Raw genomic sequence first — 16441 nt, 5'->3', positions numbered from 1 at the left:
AATTGTAAGACAAATTAATAATCCCTCTCTTTCATGCATAACGAACACTGTAAAACAAGGCTTTATTGCTTAACAAATGGACCAGCCCATACAGCAGATTACACGCAGTAATATTTTCTATCAGTTAAGAAATTATGTTTCAGGTAAATTCGTCAAACATCTATATGCCAAATAACCAGCAAAGGACATTATGCCGAAAATTTAAATGCACAGCATAACACATGGCAATCAATATATAATCACTGGGGATATCTTACAATATAAATATATAATTGAAGATTACATTGATCATTTAACATTTCTCTTGCTTTTTGTGTTGAATTTGAATTGTGAAGAGTTTATAACAATTATTCACATAAAAATCTGACATAACTCAATGTAAGACGCTAGCTTTTTCACTGCATTATTAATGGACTCCGATACCTGAGCACTTGTGAAATTTGACATCAAATCATTGACCTTAGCAGAAGAGTGGAGTCCAAATCTTTCAATCATATAGACATGTTTCAAACAAACTACAAACTACAGTCAGACATACTAAGAGTAGTAGTATAAGCCTAATTTAGCATGCTACACTACTGCATTCTAGCCTGTGCTGATGCTTTGCCTCATACTGATCCAGTGGATGTGGCCATTCGTACCTCTCCTTAAACAAGGCCGGTGTAAGGGGGGGGGGGGTATATTAGATTTTGACCCATTCCTGGAGGGCCAAAATAGTCTGCTCCTGGATATCCTCTTAATATATGATTGGCATCACCTGTGTTGAACTATTTAATTGATAAGAAAGGTATTTCAACACAGAAGAGGAGGAGATGCTGGGATCCCTGGGTAACTAACAGCTCTATCCCCCCTCCTAACTCGCCCCCCTGGTCGGGAAGCTCCATTGGTACAGTAGGTAATGAAACCTGTTACTCCCATGTCTCTGCCAACACAGCACACTGTCCTTCTGGCAGCGATTCCGCTGGTTCTGCTGCTGCACAAGAGGGAGAGCTAGTGATGTCAGTGTGCTTTGGCCAGGAGACTACCTAGCAGGGGGGCCCAGGGTACAGTATCCCCTACACCCCCATCCCCCCCTTATTCTGGTTATGCCCCTAAAATCATGTTACAGCTGACATCACATATTAGGATATTCTGCCGTTTACATTTTCCTTTTGTGGATACAAGTTATCTGGAGTGTATTCTTACCATTGTCTATATTACAAGTTTTGTGCAGTGAAATGTGGGCTCTCCTTACAAGCTATTAGAGGCGATGTCATGCACATGCGGTACTCATAGCTGCAGTCACTAGACACCAAATGTAACTTTTAAAAAAATGCCAGCACTTACATAAAAACAAAACAAAATACACTTACTTTTCCATTCTAGACCATCCTTAACATGGTATATATTTACATTTTTAATCTTCTGCATTATTTCCCCATCAAGGCATTTTTATATATATATTTATTTCCTCTTTATATCACATTTTGCTATAGGTTAATTAAAATACTGCTTGCACTAAAATTATGTTTTATGTTTTCACTTAAATTTTTGAGTTGAATCACATGCATTTAACCTGATAAAAACTTGTGAAGAATCACATCTTAATATGTTGTATATTTCATTGGATTTCATTAACCTGAATGAATCACAGAAAGAAAGAAATAATAAATCATTGGCTTGGGATTCAGGAACCACTGTTTACACAAATGATTCCCTATTACAACTCGATTTCTGAAGCTAGACGGAGACAATTGTGAATCTCCTGGGGAACGTCGGCTCGGGTAATGTTGTTTCCATCCAAGCGCAGGTGTCTGATCCTAGAATATTCCAGTGGACCAATAACCTTACAAAAGCTGCTCAAATTGATTTCTGCAAAATAGGAAACTGGGTATTAAACAAACTGTAAAATATGTGTCATACATACATGTGTTATACATGTGTCATGCTTAAAGTCATGTTATATAAAACAACAGCAATATGTTAGGAATTAGGATAATTCCGTATAGTCATATTTGGACTGATTCAGAGTTGAATGCCTTATATGTGCAGAACTAAATGTTTATATTGGAGGAGTTGTACATATCTCTGCAATTGAACTACCACAATCTATACACTTTGGGGTATATTTACTAAATGATCGATTTTAATTGATTCCTGATCATTGAAAATTGATCTTTGTTATACTTCCAGGCCTAAAACATACATTTCCTAACATTTAAAAGTTAATATAAAAAACTAATCTGTTAGTAAACACCCAACATCAATTGAGAAAGATTTTCATCAATTTGAAATCGATTTTCATTGACCTGAATTAAATAACAATTTATGAAACTTGACCTTTAGTAAATAAACCCCTTAGTTTCATAGCTTTCATTATCTTTGGGCACTTGCATTAGCTCTTTCCCCCTGAAAACAGGTGTAATGATGGGTAGGCACACCCTCACTGACCTTTGCCTACATGGGAGCACCCTGTTACAACACAGTTATAAAACAGTTGATAGTGACAGGAACAGGTTTGGAATATAGAGAACCCCAATATGCCCTCCTTGCTCTAGACCCAAATCTATGACTTGATACACTAATTTCTTGCAATACAAATGCATGCTAAGTTGAAATGTGTATCCTTAACAATTGTGTGGCAGTTTTTAAATTCCATGTACTCTCTTTTTTTCATATGCACAGTGGTCAAAGTGAAAATTTTAGAAGCGTTAGTAAAGAAATGTGAAGTGAATGGATGTTGTGTATTTGACCCAAATTATGAAACAAGTTTCTAAACGATGTTAAAGTATCTGGAGCTATGTCGCTAATAATTGGCACTTCAAAAAAGGTCATCAGCTTACTCCCTGTTAACGTAAAAAAACACCACATAACATCTTTGGCATTAAAATTATATAAATAAAATATTATATTGTAACCCAAATAAAATTGTAGTTATCAGTATAAAGAAGCACATAGTCAATCTGATTTCTCATAATGAACTGTATGTAAAATATAACAGGTTCAGAAAGATATTTATCTATCAAGTTGTGTTCTAAAAAGAAGTGGGCTCCTCTCTCCACTACATTGATCATTATTACTTACAGTGACTTTTAAACACTGAAAGCAAAATAATATGGCTGCCACATGCTTTAAAAGCAAGTCTAGTAGAATATATGACTAGATTCAGGAGGACTGAAGTGTTGGTATATCATTCCAACACATAATTAGCCCACTGCATATACAGTATGCCCTACTCTCAACAGATTATGAGGATTTCATTTTATATAGACCTATTTTGATAGAACTCCCTTTTAATGTGTTCACTGTCCCAGACAATACCCATTGTATTCCATATTCCGATAAATTGCTGTCAAATTCTAAGAGGAAGCCTGTGAATGTCAAGGTTTGTCAAGAATATCACTTGTGACGCAGTGTAAAAATTTGTTTTCATATATTTTTAGCAGTCCACAAATTAATAACTCACAGTCAATGTTTCTATTAAAACTCACAATGTTCCTATTAAACATCATCATTATCTTTGTTTATTTGTAAGGCCCTACAAAATTCTCCATGAGAATGGATTGCAGTGTGCTTAAGAAGATAAAAGTATGTGAAGGTTTTACATTAATCCACAGTTTTTAATCATATAACATAATGATTTAGTTATTGTAAATGCAACTTTATATGATACATTTAAAATAGTTGAATTTTATGCTGACACTGTCTATAATCAGCCCAAACTATTTATTTTTAAAATCGTCTCACAAAGAATTAGCTGACATTTCCCATTAACATTATAGTAGATGTATACAATAAACAAGGGTCATTCACAACCCGAAAAACTGCAGACACATAGTGCATAATTCTTGCACAAAGCACCTGTATGACGACCATGCACATACTAATTGCAAATGTAGAATTGTCAAAGCCCTGCCTAGTATCACTTTTTTAACCAAATCCTCATATAACATTACAGAACAGTTTACATTTTTTGCCAATTTTCCCTCCATATACTCTGATTAATGGAGCGTCGATGATATAATGCACAACCTCCACTCCAGGAAGCTCATTTAAATTTATCATCTAGCAACCCAAAATTTTGTATTTGAAATTACACTTCAAGGCACATTAGTGTGTCTAACCTGAATTCAGTAAGTAAGGGATCAAGTCTATCATACATCCCAACCATCCCAATTTTGTTGGGACAGTCACTATATCAGAGAACTGTCCCACCATCTCATTTGTCCCAATATGTATGGGGGTTTGGAGGTATTCCAGGTGCCTCCAATGCACGGAGGAGGAAAAAAGGGTGTTTCTGTAGTAAAAGGCTTGTCTAAGGCCAGGCCACACATCCCAGGTGCATGCCCCTGGTCACACCCCCAGCATGACATGACACACCCACCATTCCAATTTAGACTTAGTCAATTTAAGGGGATATGCATTGAACACAAGTACATACTGTACATGACAAGCAAACCAGCACTTGTGCTGCACATCCACAAATCTGCACAATTTATAAATTACCCTTTTTGTTTTTTGTTTTTTTATCCAGAAATATTTTTCTTTTTTAAAGCAGTATGCATGTTTAACTATACTGGGAATGAAAAACTTACCATCACCTCAAAAGATGAGATAGTGCATTCATTTATTTTACATCATTATTTAAATGCACATTTGTAGTACAACCATAAATATCAACTCACTTTTGATTTTGTTGACATGCAGGTAGAGGTTTTCCAGGCCTTCGTTCACAGCTGGAATACTTTCAAGTGAATTAAATGAAAGATCCAGCTCAATGAGGGTTGAGATATTAAATGCATTGCCAGGTACACCAGCATCTTTCAGATCATTGTGAGACAGGCGGAGATACTGTAGAGATTTGAAACCCTGGAAGTATTCATCTGGGATATTGCTGATTTTATTGTTGTCAAAATAGAGCATATTTATGATTGGTGGAAGTCCTATAGGTAACTTTGTGAGCTCATTAAAGCTTAGATCAAGGTATAAAAGAGATTTTAGGCCTTTAAATGCACCTGAAATTGAATCCGCTTTCAGCGCATTGTGCTGTAGATGGATAACAGTAACATTCTCCAACCCTTCTAAAATGTTAGGGGTAATCTTTGAAAGTTTGTTGTTAGTTACACGCAAGTCATCCATTGTCTTTGGTAGTGGCCCCACAAGCTCAGTGAGGTTGTTGAAACTCATGTACAGTTTCTGTAGCTCTTTCAACTTGGAAAAAGCATTTTTTTTAATGTTGGCATTAGACAGGTGGTTGTGGTCTAGAATAAGCCATCTCAAATCAGTCACATTTTTGAATGTGTCATCATCTATACCCTCAATCATGTTGTTCTGCAGATACAAGTACTGAATTCCGGTTGGAATCGATGGTATTTTCTTTAATTTAAGGTTGTCGCAATACATTGCGGAAGGATAATTTGCTGGACAGTTACATTCTGGTGCACAGTTAGCAGTGGAAGGTCCATGAGCTAGGCCTCCTCCATAGTAATCATCTGGTGAACCATAATCATAATATTGGGAGAACACACTGCCAACAACAAGCAGCACCAATAAAGGAAGGAATTGGAGATGCATCGCTGCAATTATTAATGTACCTGAATGGTAAAAAAAAATATACATTAAGAACATTACTAATTTATTAGTTTGGGACATATGCAGATATAAAGTATGAACACATGTCTATTACACATTTTTGCTTGAAATACATATTTTCCTTAAAATATAACCATACGTTGGAATGTTTCATGCCAAGTTTCCAAGACAAGTTCAAAAGCAGGCTTGTTAATCTTTTCCTGCAGAACATGCTGAGATGTTGAAATACGTTAACCCCTCACATGGCAATTGTTAAGCCATAATCATTGTACATTACACTGTAATAAAACATGCACATTATGAATATGTACAGTACATGAAACAATTGCAGACATGCTTTCTGCTCTGAACACAGAGATGTTACTCAAGTAACTGTCAAATAATAGACACACCTGAACAATCTCACTCATGATCCGACCAACTTTATTGTTTTCATGAAACATCTCATTTCTAGTTCACTAAGGGGTAAATTTACAAAAAGTTGACTTTGGTCAATTTGCCATTTTTTGCAGGAAAAGCCATGATTTTGTGAATTGCAAGTATTAAATTGCATGGAAGTTGCATGTCAAATGTAACTTCACACTCCAAATTGTGACAAATCACCATCAGTATAAACATTGTCAAAAACATTGGTATCAGTGGAAATCACACATTTATTAAGAATTGCTTTTGCAAATATGTCCGAATTTGCACCAAAATCGTATCTAAATCGCACCTCAATGCACAAAATCAATGCACTGCTTTTTTAAATGTGTTGACATGTACTGTAAGAACCAGTTTTTCCCCAAAGTTCCATCCAAAGATATCACACCTCAATGCGCCGCTTCCAAAAAGCAACTTGAGAAAAACATTATAATTAAGACTTAACCAATCACAATGCTAATAACAGACCACCAAGATACCTTAAGCACTCACTTTCTGCTCTCAACCATGGCAGAGGCAGGTTTTGGAGTAGCCTGGATGCAGGCAGTGATTTCATGTGGCCTGCACCAACTGACTGAAAGGGCCCAGGACCAAGAAACAGAACAAAGGAACCAGCAGGTCAGAATGTGTTGTAGTAATTTGTGGCTTTATGGTGACTTGTGGTGCAAATTAAGGTGCAACTTGTGGTGCAAATTGAGGCATGCTTACCTTTGTGTTGGCATGTGTCTACAGGGGCATTCTATTGGTAATTATAGCACACTCAAATGTGACTTCTGTAGAGACTTCCCATGTGAAATACAAACAATTGCCACAATTCATACATGCCACAAAGAGACAACATGCACCATTGAAAGAAAAAGATGCAAGTGAAAATGCTTGTTAGTAAATGTGCAATTTTTGTTTGGCAATTAGGGTTAATAAGGAGCAATTAAGGGCAATTTGTAATCTCACCCAAAATCTATTCTTAGAAAATTTCCCCTAATAATTTATTGTTCGAATCCAAATGATTATCTGTCCTAAATCTCATAACAAATTTGGTATTGGATCATCATTTTTGATAAATGTCATAAAAATGTCAGATTTCATCATCCAGCCTGACTGCTTTAGGATTGATAAACAGGCCTGGGTACTTTGTAGACACACTCTGAGATTACAGGACTGAGCAGCCAAACATCTGCTGATCAACCTGACTATAGCATTGTGTTCTAGCTTTACTCTGAGTTGAAGTGCACTCAACTGCAAAACTGCAGCTTTGCAGCTTTACAACTTTGATAACATGGAGCTAAAATCGAGATCTCTTAATCTCTATGAAATACAGTCATAGAGACGATGAACCTAGAAAGTGGTGCATCCTATATATATGGTTTAAGTCAGGGGTGTCTTAAGCGAGGAGGGGGCCGTGTGCAGACTCCAGGTGGGCCTCCTCCTTTCCACAGCGCCATAGGCTCTGACATTGTGCCAGAGCCTCCTGCGCATGCGCAGGTCTCCGGAAACATGGCGCCCGCCATGTTTCGGAGACTAAATTCAAACTGCACATGCGCTGCGGCCATTTTAGAGGGGATTTTTGCACAACAGATGCGGCTGCAGCACCCGACACTGGACTCCGGAGATGTGAGTACTAAAATATGGGTGCAATGTGTGCGGTGTGGGCCCCCCTGGACCCAGGGGCCCTAGTGCTCTGCACACATTGCGCCCAAGATAGAAACGCCAATGGTTCAAGTTGTCTTTTTGATTGTCTGAGCAGATTTTATGCGTTCAAAAACATCTACATACAGTAGATAAGGAAACATAGGGGATAATTCAGACCTGATCGTAGATGTGTTAAAGGACTAGCCTCCGAGCACAGGGCTAGTCCAAGATGCATGTCAGACCCTACCCCCAGCCCCCCCCAGCACGGGTGCAAAAGCATCACATGGCGGCGATGCTTTCGCACCAGCCAAGCAGCTCCGTGCCTGCACAGGCTAGCTTCACTGGCAGGCGGCTACTTGCCACATTCCGGGTTGCAGTGGTTGGGTGTGACATCACAATGTCACCGCAATGTCAACGCAATGGTCCAGACACTTGCATTGTCCCGCTGCGCCCCACCAACAGCATTCTAACGCCATTGGCATGCCTTCTCCCACCCCACGACCACCTCTGCCTGTCAATCAGGCAGAGGCAATTGTGGCCCTGAGATGCTTTCACATCTCACCGGGCCTCACGGGTGTGCACACAAAAGGATTCAGACTGCAATCGCTGCCATTGCAGTGATCGGGTCTGAATTAGGCCCATAGACATGATGAGTTGTTTGTATCATTGTCTGGTGTCTTCTGTATATGTGGATGTTCATTGGAATTTGTTCCATGGCCACTAAGATTAGTATACACACCATATGATCCCACTTCTATTCCCTCTATTCCCATCAGAGAGCATATTAGACGAGTATGGGTCATTAGGTCAACCGCACTTAGGTCGACAGACATTAGGTCAACCACTATTGGTCAACATGCAGTAGGTCGACATGGCCAAGAGGTCGACATGGTCAATAGGTCGACATGTACTAGGTCGACATGGAAAAAAGATCAACATGAGTTTTTAACTATTTTTGGTGTAGTTTTCTTCGTAAAGTGATGGGGAACCCCAATTAGTGCACAGTGTCCCCTCGCATGGCACAGGTTACCGTTCCCAGTTGTAGTCCATGTGGATCGTAAAGTATGAAAAAATTTAAAAAATGATAAAAAAAATTGAAAAAGCATGTTGACCTTTTCCCATGTCGACCTAGTAAATGTCAACCTATTGACCATGTCGACCTATTGACTATGTCGACCTAATGCATGTCAACCAATAGTGGTTAACCTAATGACTGTTGACCTAAGTGCTGTCGACCTAACAACCGTATCACTATTGGACATAAAGAGAACATTTTTAGAGGAATGCATTACAAAATAATTAAGGAGAGATAGGACAGATATACTGCCTGTTTCTTCCATTTGTGATGAGTTTTCTAAATAGCTTGATACATTGCTGAACTGGATTTTTTAATCTATGCCATCTATTTTACAACAGCTACTTGATTGCATAAATGGGAAAAGTAAAATATACATTTCTTTATTTTCTATTCTTTAACTATTATTGGACATACAGTAAACAGATTTAGAATGGTTTGATGAAGTGGGCACAGTATACATATTAATTTATTTTTATGTTGAACAAAACTATCCTGAGTTACTAGACTAATAAGTTATTAAAACCTCCCCATTTACACAGGGGCATAGGGAGGGCGGTTCCGGTGGAGCTCGAGCTCCAGGCGCCCAAGATAGTACAGGGCGCTGCAGCTCGACTCAGCCGGAACCTCCGCTCGGCCGCACGGAGCTCGCAGCTGCCAGTCACTGACAGGTGCGAGCCTGAGCAGCGTTAGCTCTCTACCTCCCTCCCTCCTCCCCTCCACCCCTCCACGCTCCATGATGCACGGACGACTGACGTCATGACATCAGACATCAGACGGGTGGAGACGCGGCCAGACTCCACAGGACTGCGGAGATGGAGCAGCAGCAACGGCAAGCAGGAGCGGGGCAGGTGAGTATTTTTTTTGTTTTTCTTTAGTGTGTGTAAGCGGCGCTACCAGGGGGCACAAACCAGGGGGCACAATTACTCTGGGCACAGCTGCAGGGGGCACAACTACTGGGGACAAATCTACAGAGGGCACTACTTCTGAGGGCAAATCTACAGGGGGCACAACTACTGGGGGCAAATCTACTGAGGGTACAGCTACAGGGGGCACAACTACTGGGGGCAAATCTACAGGGGGTACAGCTACAGGAGGCACAACTACTAGGGGCAAATCTACTGAGGGCACAGCTACAGGGGCACAACTACTGGGGGCAAATCTACAGGCGGCACAACTACTGGGGGGCAAATCTACTGAGGGCACAACTACTGGGGCAAATCTACTGAGGGCACAGCTACAGGGACACAACTACTGGGGGCCAATCTACAGGGGGCACAGCTACAGGGGCACAACTACTGGGGCAAATCTACAGGGGGCACATCACCAGGGGGCACAGCTACAGGGGGAACAACTACTGGGGGCAAATCTACAGGGGCACAGCTACAGGGGGCACAACTACTGGTGGCACAACTACTGGGGGCAAATCACAGGAGACACAGCTACAGGGGGCACAACTACTGAGGGCACAGCTACAGGGGGCACAACTACAGGGGGCACAACTACTGGGGGCAAATCTACAGGGAGCAAATCTACAGGGGGATCAGCTACAGGGTCACAACTACTGGGGGCTAAACTACAGGGGCAGAACTACAAGTGGCACAACTACAGGTGGCACAAATACTGATGGTACAACTACAGGGGGCAAATCTACAGCTGGCAAATCTACAGGGGGCACAACTACTCTGGGCACAACTACTCCAGGCAAAGCTACAGGGGGCACAACTACTGGGTCCATAACTACAGGGGGCATAACTGTGGCCATGCCCCTTCCCTTTGAAGCCACGCTCCTTGTTTTTGCCGCGCGCATTTGGCGCGCACTATGGGGGTAATTCCGAGTTGATCGCAGCATCAAATTTGTTAACAGTTGGGTAAAACCATGTGCACTGCAGGGGAGGCAGATATAACATTTGCAGAGAGAGTTAGATTTGGGTGGGTTATTTTGTTTCTCTGCAGGGTAAATATTGGCTGCTTTATTTTTACACTGCAATTTAGATTTCAGTTTGAACACACCCCACCCAAATCTAACTCCCTCTGCAAATGTTATATCTGCCACACCTGCAGTGCACATGGTTTTGGCCAACTGCTAAAATATTTGATGCTGCGATCAACTCGGAATTACCCCCTATGTTTCACCTGGGTGTGTGGGGGGTGCCAAAGGAAACTTTCGCCCTGGGTGCCACAAAGTCTAAAACTGGCCCAGGTGGCCATGCCCCCAATTCAGTACAGGGGAGGGGGGCGCCAAAACATACCTTGCTCCAGGCACCATGACACCTTGCTACACCTCCGCATTTACATACTGGGAAACTGCTAGTGTTGTTCCAAAAAGCTTAATAAATATCAAAGAAAGTTTAGAAAGCAGTTTCAGCTTCCTCTCAAACACCTTCACACTTTTTGAAAACAGTTTAGATTGTATTTATTTGCAATAGTTAAATGTTTATTGTACACATATGTGTGGAAGGATTCAATGTTTCAGAATATGCCTTAATGTAATTGTGTAAATTGGGGATTAGATGTACAAATAATAATTGTATCCTCTAAACATGAGTGTTCTCTGCCACTAATTATTGATGCAGCCAATAAATAGTAGCAGCCAATAACTCATTGATGCATCCCCATTTATTTGTCAAGAAACAGTCAGCTAACATTTAAAAGAATTTTGGCCAATTTGTGTACAACTCCCAGGTATCTGCATCAGTAAACTACAATGCTAGAGAGATTTTATATTGATGTAAATTCTAAAAAAGGATAAAAAAAAAAAAAGTTAATCTGAATACTAAGGAACATATGTTACTGGGGATTTGGAAAAAGACATAGGGGGAGATTCAAATGTTTGAAAAGTCAGTTGGGTGTCTATTTTTTCCTATCTTATAGACAGGAAAAAAACAGACTCCCAACCGACTTTTCAAACATTTGAATCTACCCCATTGAGTGGTGAAATTGTCTAAAAAAACAACAACTATTTGCTGAGTCAGGTAGAAGTCCTAAATGAAGCAGCTAAAAACTAGCACATCCCACTAAATGGGTGTGGTGTTAGTATATTACTTAGACGTGTTGGTGTTTCAGATAAGCAGGTGATATGCACTGTATGACAATGATAGGAAAAAGTGAGGAACTATTCCTTTATTTTCACACTAATGACATTGTATATAAACACCAACACATATCTCTATCTATCTCTCTATCTCTCTATCTCTCTATCTATCTATCTATCTATCTATCTATCTATCTATCTATCTGTACACAGATGTGGACAAATTTGTTGGTACCTTACAGCTCCTTGAAACAATCCTTCATTCCTCCTGAAAAGTAATCAATTAAAATCTATTGTCTCATGTATACCTACATGCCTTTGGTATGTCACAGAATAAAGCAAATAAACTGTGAAAATAGATACAATATTGCTTATTCTCCAAAGATATTCTAAAATGGCCTGGACAAATTTGTTGGTACCTCTTAATAAGGATAATAAATAATTGGATTATGGCGATATTACAAACTAATTGATTTTTTCTATTAGCATCACACATGTCTTCGATCTTCTAATCAGTCATTCAGTCTATTTAAGTGGAGAAAAGTAGCCACTCTGCTGTTTGCTACCATCTTGTGCACCCCACTGAGCATTGACCAGAGAAAGCAAGGGAGAGAGTTGCCTGAGGAGCTGAGAAAGAAAATCACAGACAAACACGTTAAAAAGGTAAAGGCTATAAGACCATCTCCAAGCAGCATGCTTTTCCTGTGACTACAGTTGTGAATATTTTGAAGGAGTTCTTTACATCCCATGGGACTGTAGCCAACCTCCCTGGACATGGCCGCCAGGGGAAAATGGACCTCAGATTAAACAGAAAGATAATAAAAATGGTAGAAAAAGAGCCAAGGAAAACTTCCAAAGAGATACAAGCTGAACTCCAAGGTGAAGGTCCATCAGTGTCTGATCAAACCGTCTGACACTTTGTGCAACAGTGAGCTCCATGGAAAAAATCCCAGGAGGACTCCACTTTTGAAAAAAAAAACATAAAAAATCCAGACTGGAATTTGCTACAATGCCTATTGACATGCCACAATGCTTTTGGAGAATGTCCTATGGACATGAGTCAAAACTGGATCTTTTTGGCAAGTCACATCAGCTCTACGTTCATAGATGTAGAAATGAAGCTTTGATAAAAAAAAGAATACCTTTCTTACTGTGTGATATGCAGGAGGCTTTGTTTGGTTTTGGGGCTGCTTTGCTATACCTGGCACAGGGGGCCATAATGTGTGCAGGGCACAATAAAATATCAAGACAATCAAGGCATTCTGGAGTGCAGCATACTGTCTAGTTTCAGAAAGCTCTGTCTCAGTGGCAGGTCCTGGGTCCTCAAACTGGACAATGACATAAAACACACAGCTTAAAGCACCCAAGAATTTATAACAAAACACTGGACTATTCTGAAGTTGCCTTCTATGAGCATTGATCTGAATTCTATCGATCATCTAAGGAAAGAGCTGAAAGTTGCAGTCTGGACAAAAGCTCCCATCAAACTTGAGACAGCTGGAGCAGTTTGCTAAGGAAGAGTGGGCCAAGCTACCTGATGACAGGTGCACAAGTCTCATTGAGAGCTGCAGAAATTGCTTGATTACAGTGATTGCCTCTAAAGGTTGTGCAACAAAATATTCAGTTACGGGTACAATCATTTTTGTCCTTGCCATTTACATTTGTTATATTATTTAAAATATTCTGCTGAAACAAACATTAAATGCAAAGTAAGATTTCTGTTAAATATAGAATAAACAATACTGGATGACAATTACCTTTGTCACTTTCAAGTTATTTCACAGAAAAATATGGGTTCTCATGTTTTTTGGTGGGAGGATACCAACAAATTTGTCCACATCGGTATGTATGTGTGTATAGTATATATATATATATATATATATATATATATATACTATATATCTTTATATAAATTACTGTATTCTGTCATACTTCATATGGTTGTTGGATATGTGTGCTTTGAATAATGGGGGTTGTAATGCCACCAAGTAGTGGTTCATTCAATAAGACAGTCCCTCAATTTTGCATTAATATGACACATTATGCAAAGTTTTACATCTTTGTAGTGCATGTTTAGTGTACATGTTATGGATAAATCCCACTTCATAACTGACCCAGTAGTTACTCTACCTGTGTGCCAGTACTTGGTAAGCATTATATCTTAACTGTAAATCTTAACTTGAAAAACATCATTACTTTTTTGTCAGAATCCCAAAAATGCAATAGTCTAGGCAATGTGTTGTATGGTTCTTAACATCACACGTTTTTCATGCATCTAACCAGTTACAAAACATGTATACTACATTAGTATTTTACAGTACATAACAGTTAAGCATATAAATACTTACAGGTGTAACATATATATCTCTTGTGATTTTTTTTTAATCCTTACCAAATGTTTTACATATTTCATTACATATTGATTTCATTGACACATACTGTTTTAATTTGTACATGTTTTTTCATTTATATTCACTCACATATGACTTATTGTGCAATTTTAGACAATACTTGTATTTCTCAATAATAATGAATCATCCTTAATATAGTGTGTTCTATTCTTGAGAAAATAAATCCAATCAGTCCACTGAATCTGAAAATTAATGTTTGAATAAAGTACTTTTTATACAGTATCACAGTCTGCAATAATCCACTCTCTGTATGTTGTGCCTCTTTTGTTGCGTGTTGTGCATAGTATGTTTTTAAATAAATAACTTTTAAAAATAAACACTTAGGTACTTGGACATTGTAAAATAATGTGTATTAAACTGAAACAGCTGACACATCTGTGCACTCTACTTAAAGTGTATATATATATATATATATATATATATATATACATACATATTATTTTGTTAGTTGTGTACAGTACTGGCTTACAGAAAGCACTGTTTTTTTATGCAAGAACGAATAGGGGAACAAAAGGTAAAAATAGTTAAATAGCTTTCGACTAATGTACATTTTGTTTATATAAACTGGTAAGATATCCATAACTGTAATAATGCATCCTTAAACATCATCTGTAAAATTGCTTACCTCTTTCTTTGATGCTGCTCTCTTTAATTCCCTTATGCCGATTAAAAAAGAGACTGACTCAAGTATCATGTGCTGTAAACAGTGTCAGGAGAGAACTGTCTGCCAGAACCAGTGTAAAACAGAACTGCAAAATGAAAAGAGGGGAGAAAAAAAAACCACTACTCACATTGCTCTTATGTCATCATGGTGAGCTTGTGGTGTGGCATGTAGAAATATTGCTCTCTGAGTAAGTACAGGTGGAAGCCCATCAAAGCACAGCCCATCTGCACTGACTTTGAAACAAAGATGTCAACATACTTAGACAACGCATGTGAGTTTTATAATGTATAAAGTATGTATACGAAGTACAAAATAAGGAATAGTTGTGGTGGGAGGAGGGGGGCTCCATACTAACTTGTAAGTTCACCTTCCTATGCATGAAAATACATTTAAGAAGGGCATTAGAAATCAGTTTCTTTATGTTTTTGCATTCATTTTTTATATTTTTAACATTCTGAAGTTTAATTGAAGGAGTGTCTTCTTCCAGTATTTTGCACAGTGATTTGACAGTACCATTATTAGCACCTGACACTATGCATGGGTTTTTTCCCATTTAAAAATTAGAGATGAGCGCCTGAAATTTTTCGGGTTTTGTGTTTTGGTTTTGGGTTCGGTTCCGCGGCCGTGTTTTGGGTTCGAACGCGTTTTGGCAAAACCTCACCGAATTATTTTTGTCGGATTCGGGTGTGTTTTGGATTCGGGTGTTTTTTTCCAAAAACACTAAAAAACAGCTTAAATCATAGAATTTGGGGGTCATTTTGATCCCAAAGTATTATTAACCTCAAAAACCATAATTTACACTCATTTTCAGTCTATTCTGAATACCTCACACCTCACAATATTATTTTTAGTCCTAAAATTTGCACCGAGGTCGCTGTGTGAGTAAGATAAGCGACCCTAGTGGCCGACACAAACACCGGGCCCATCTAGGAGTGGCACTGCAGTGTCACGCAGGATGTCCCTTCCAAAAAACCCTCCCCAAACAGCACATGAGGCAAAGAAAAAAAGAGGCGCAATGAGGTAGCTGTGTGAGTAAGATTAGCGACCCTAGTGGCCGACACAAACACCGGGCCCATCTAGGAGTGGCACTGCAGTGTCACGTAGGATGTCCCTTCCAAAAAACCCTCCCCAAACAGCACATGACGCAAAGAAAAAAAGAGGCGCAATGAGGTAGCTGTGTGAGTAAGATTAGCGACCGTAGTGGCCGACACAAACACCGGGCCCATTTAGGAGTGGCACTGCAGTGTCACGTAGGATGTCCCTTCCAAAAAACCCTCCCCAAACAGCACATGACGCAAAGAAAAAGAGATAGTATACTCGTAACTAGTATGTATGTATAAAGAAAGAAAAAAAAACCACGGTTAGGTGGTATATACAATTATGGACGGGCTGCCGAGTGCCGACACAGAGGTAGCCACAGCCGTGAACTACCGCACTGTACTGTGTCTGCTGCTAATATATAGACTGGTTGATAAAGAGATAGTATACTCGTAACTAGTATGTATGTATAAAGAAAGAAAAAAAAACCACGGTTAGGTGGTATATACAATTATGGACGGGCTGCCGAGTGCCGACACAGAGGTAGCCACAGCCGTGAACTACCGCACTGTACTGTGTCTGCTGCTAATATATAG

At 39.3% G+C, this 16441-nt stretch overlaps 1 protein-coding gene across 1 annotated transcript; it reads right to left on the bottom strand.

The window, feature by feature from the left end:
- Window positions 1-43: 43 nt before the first annotated feature.
- On the bottom strand, window positions 44-14955 carry LUM (lumican). The gene is made up of 3 exons (XM_063927637.1): window positions 14769-14955; window positions 4665-5573; window positions 44-1851 (listed from the first exon to the last, which is right to left on the bottom strand). The coding sequence occupies exons 2-3, from the start codon at window positions 5551-5553 to the stop codon at window positions 1700-1702; spliced, it is 1041 nt and encodes a 346-aa protein (XP_063783707.1). The 5' UTR covers window positions 5554-5573; window positions 14769-14955; the 3' UTR covers window positions 44-1699.
- Between the last annotated feature and the right edge of the window lie 1486 nt (window positions 14956-16441).

Source organism: Pseudophryne corroboree, chromosome 6 (assembly GCF_028390025.1).
Source record: "Pseudophryne corroboree isolate aPseCor3 chromosome 6, aPseCor3.hap2, whole genome shotgun sequence".
Lineage (NCBI taxonomy): Eukaryota > Metazoa > Chordata > Amphibia > Anura > Myobatrachidae > Pseudophryne > Pseudophryne corroboree.
The sequence above is the reverse complement of the archived record's forward strand: the minus strand, read 5'-3'. Positions and strand labels throughout refer to the sequence as shown.

Excerpts from the sequence above, each read along its gene's own strand:
- LUM (XM_063927637.1), bottom strand. The coding sequence starts at position 5,553 with ATGCATCTCCAATTCCTTCCTTTATTGGTGCTGCTTGTTGTTGGCAGT. Across the intron at positions 1,852-4,664 it reads GCATGTCAACAAAATCAAAA|AAATCAATTTGAGCAGCTTT; the intron begins GTGAGTTGATAT and ends CCTATTTTGCAG.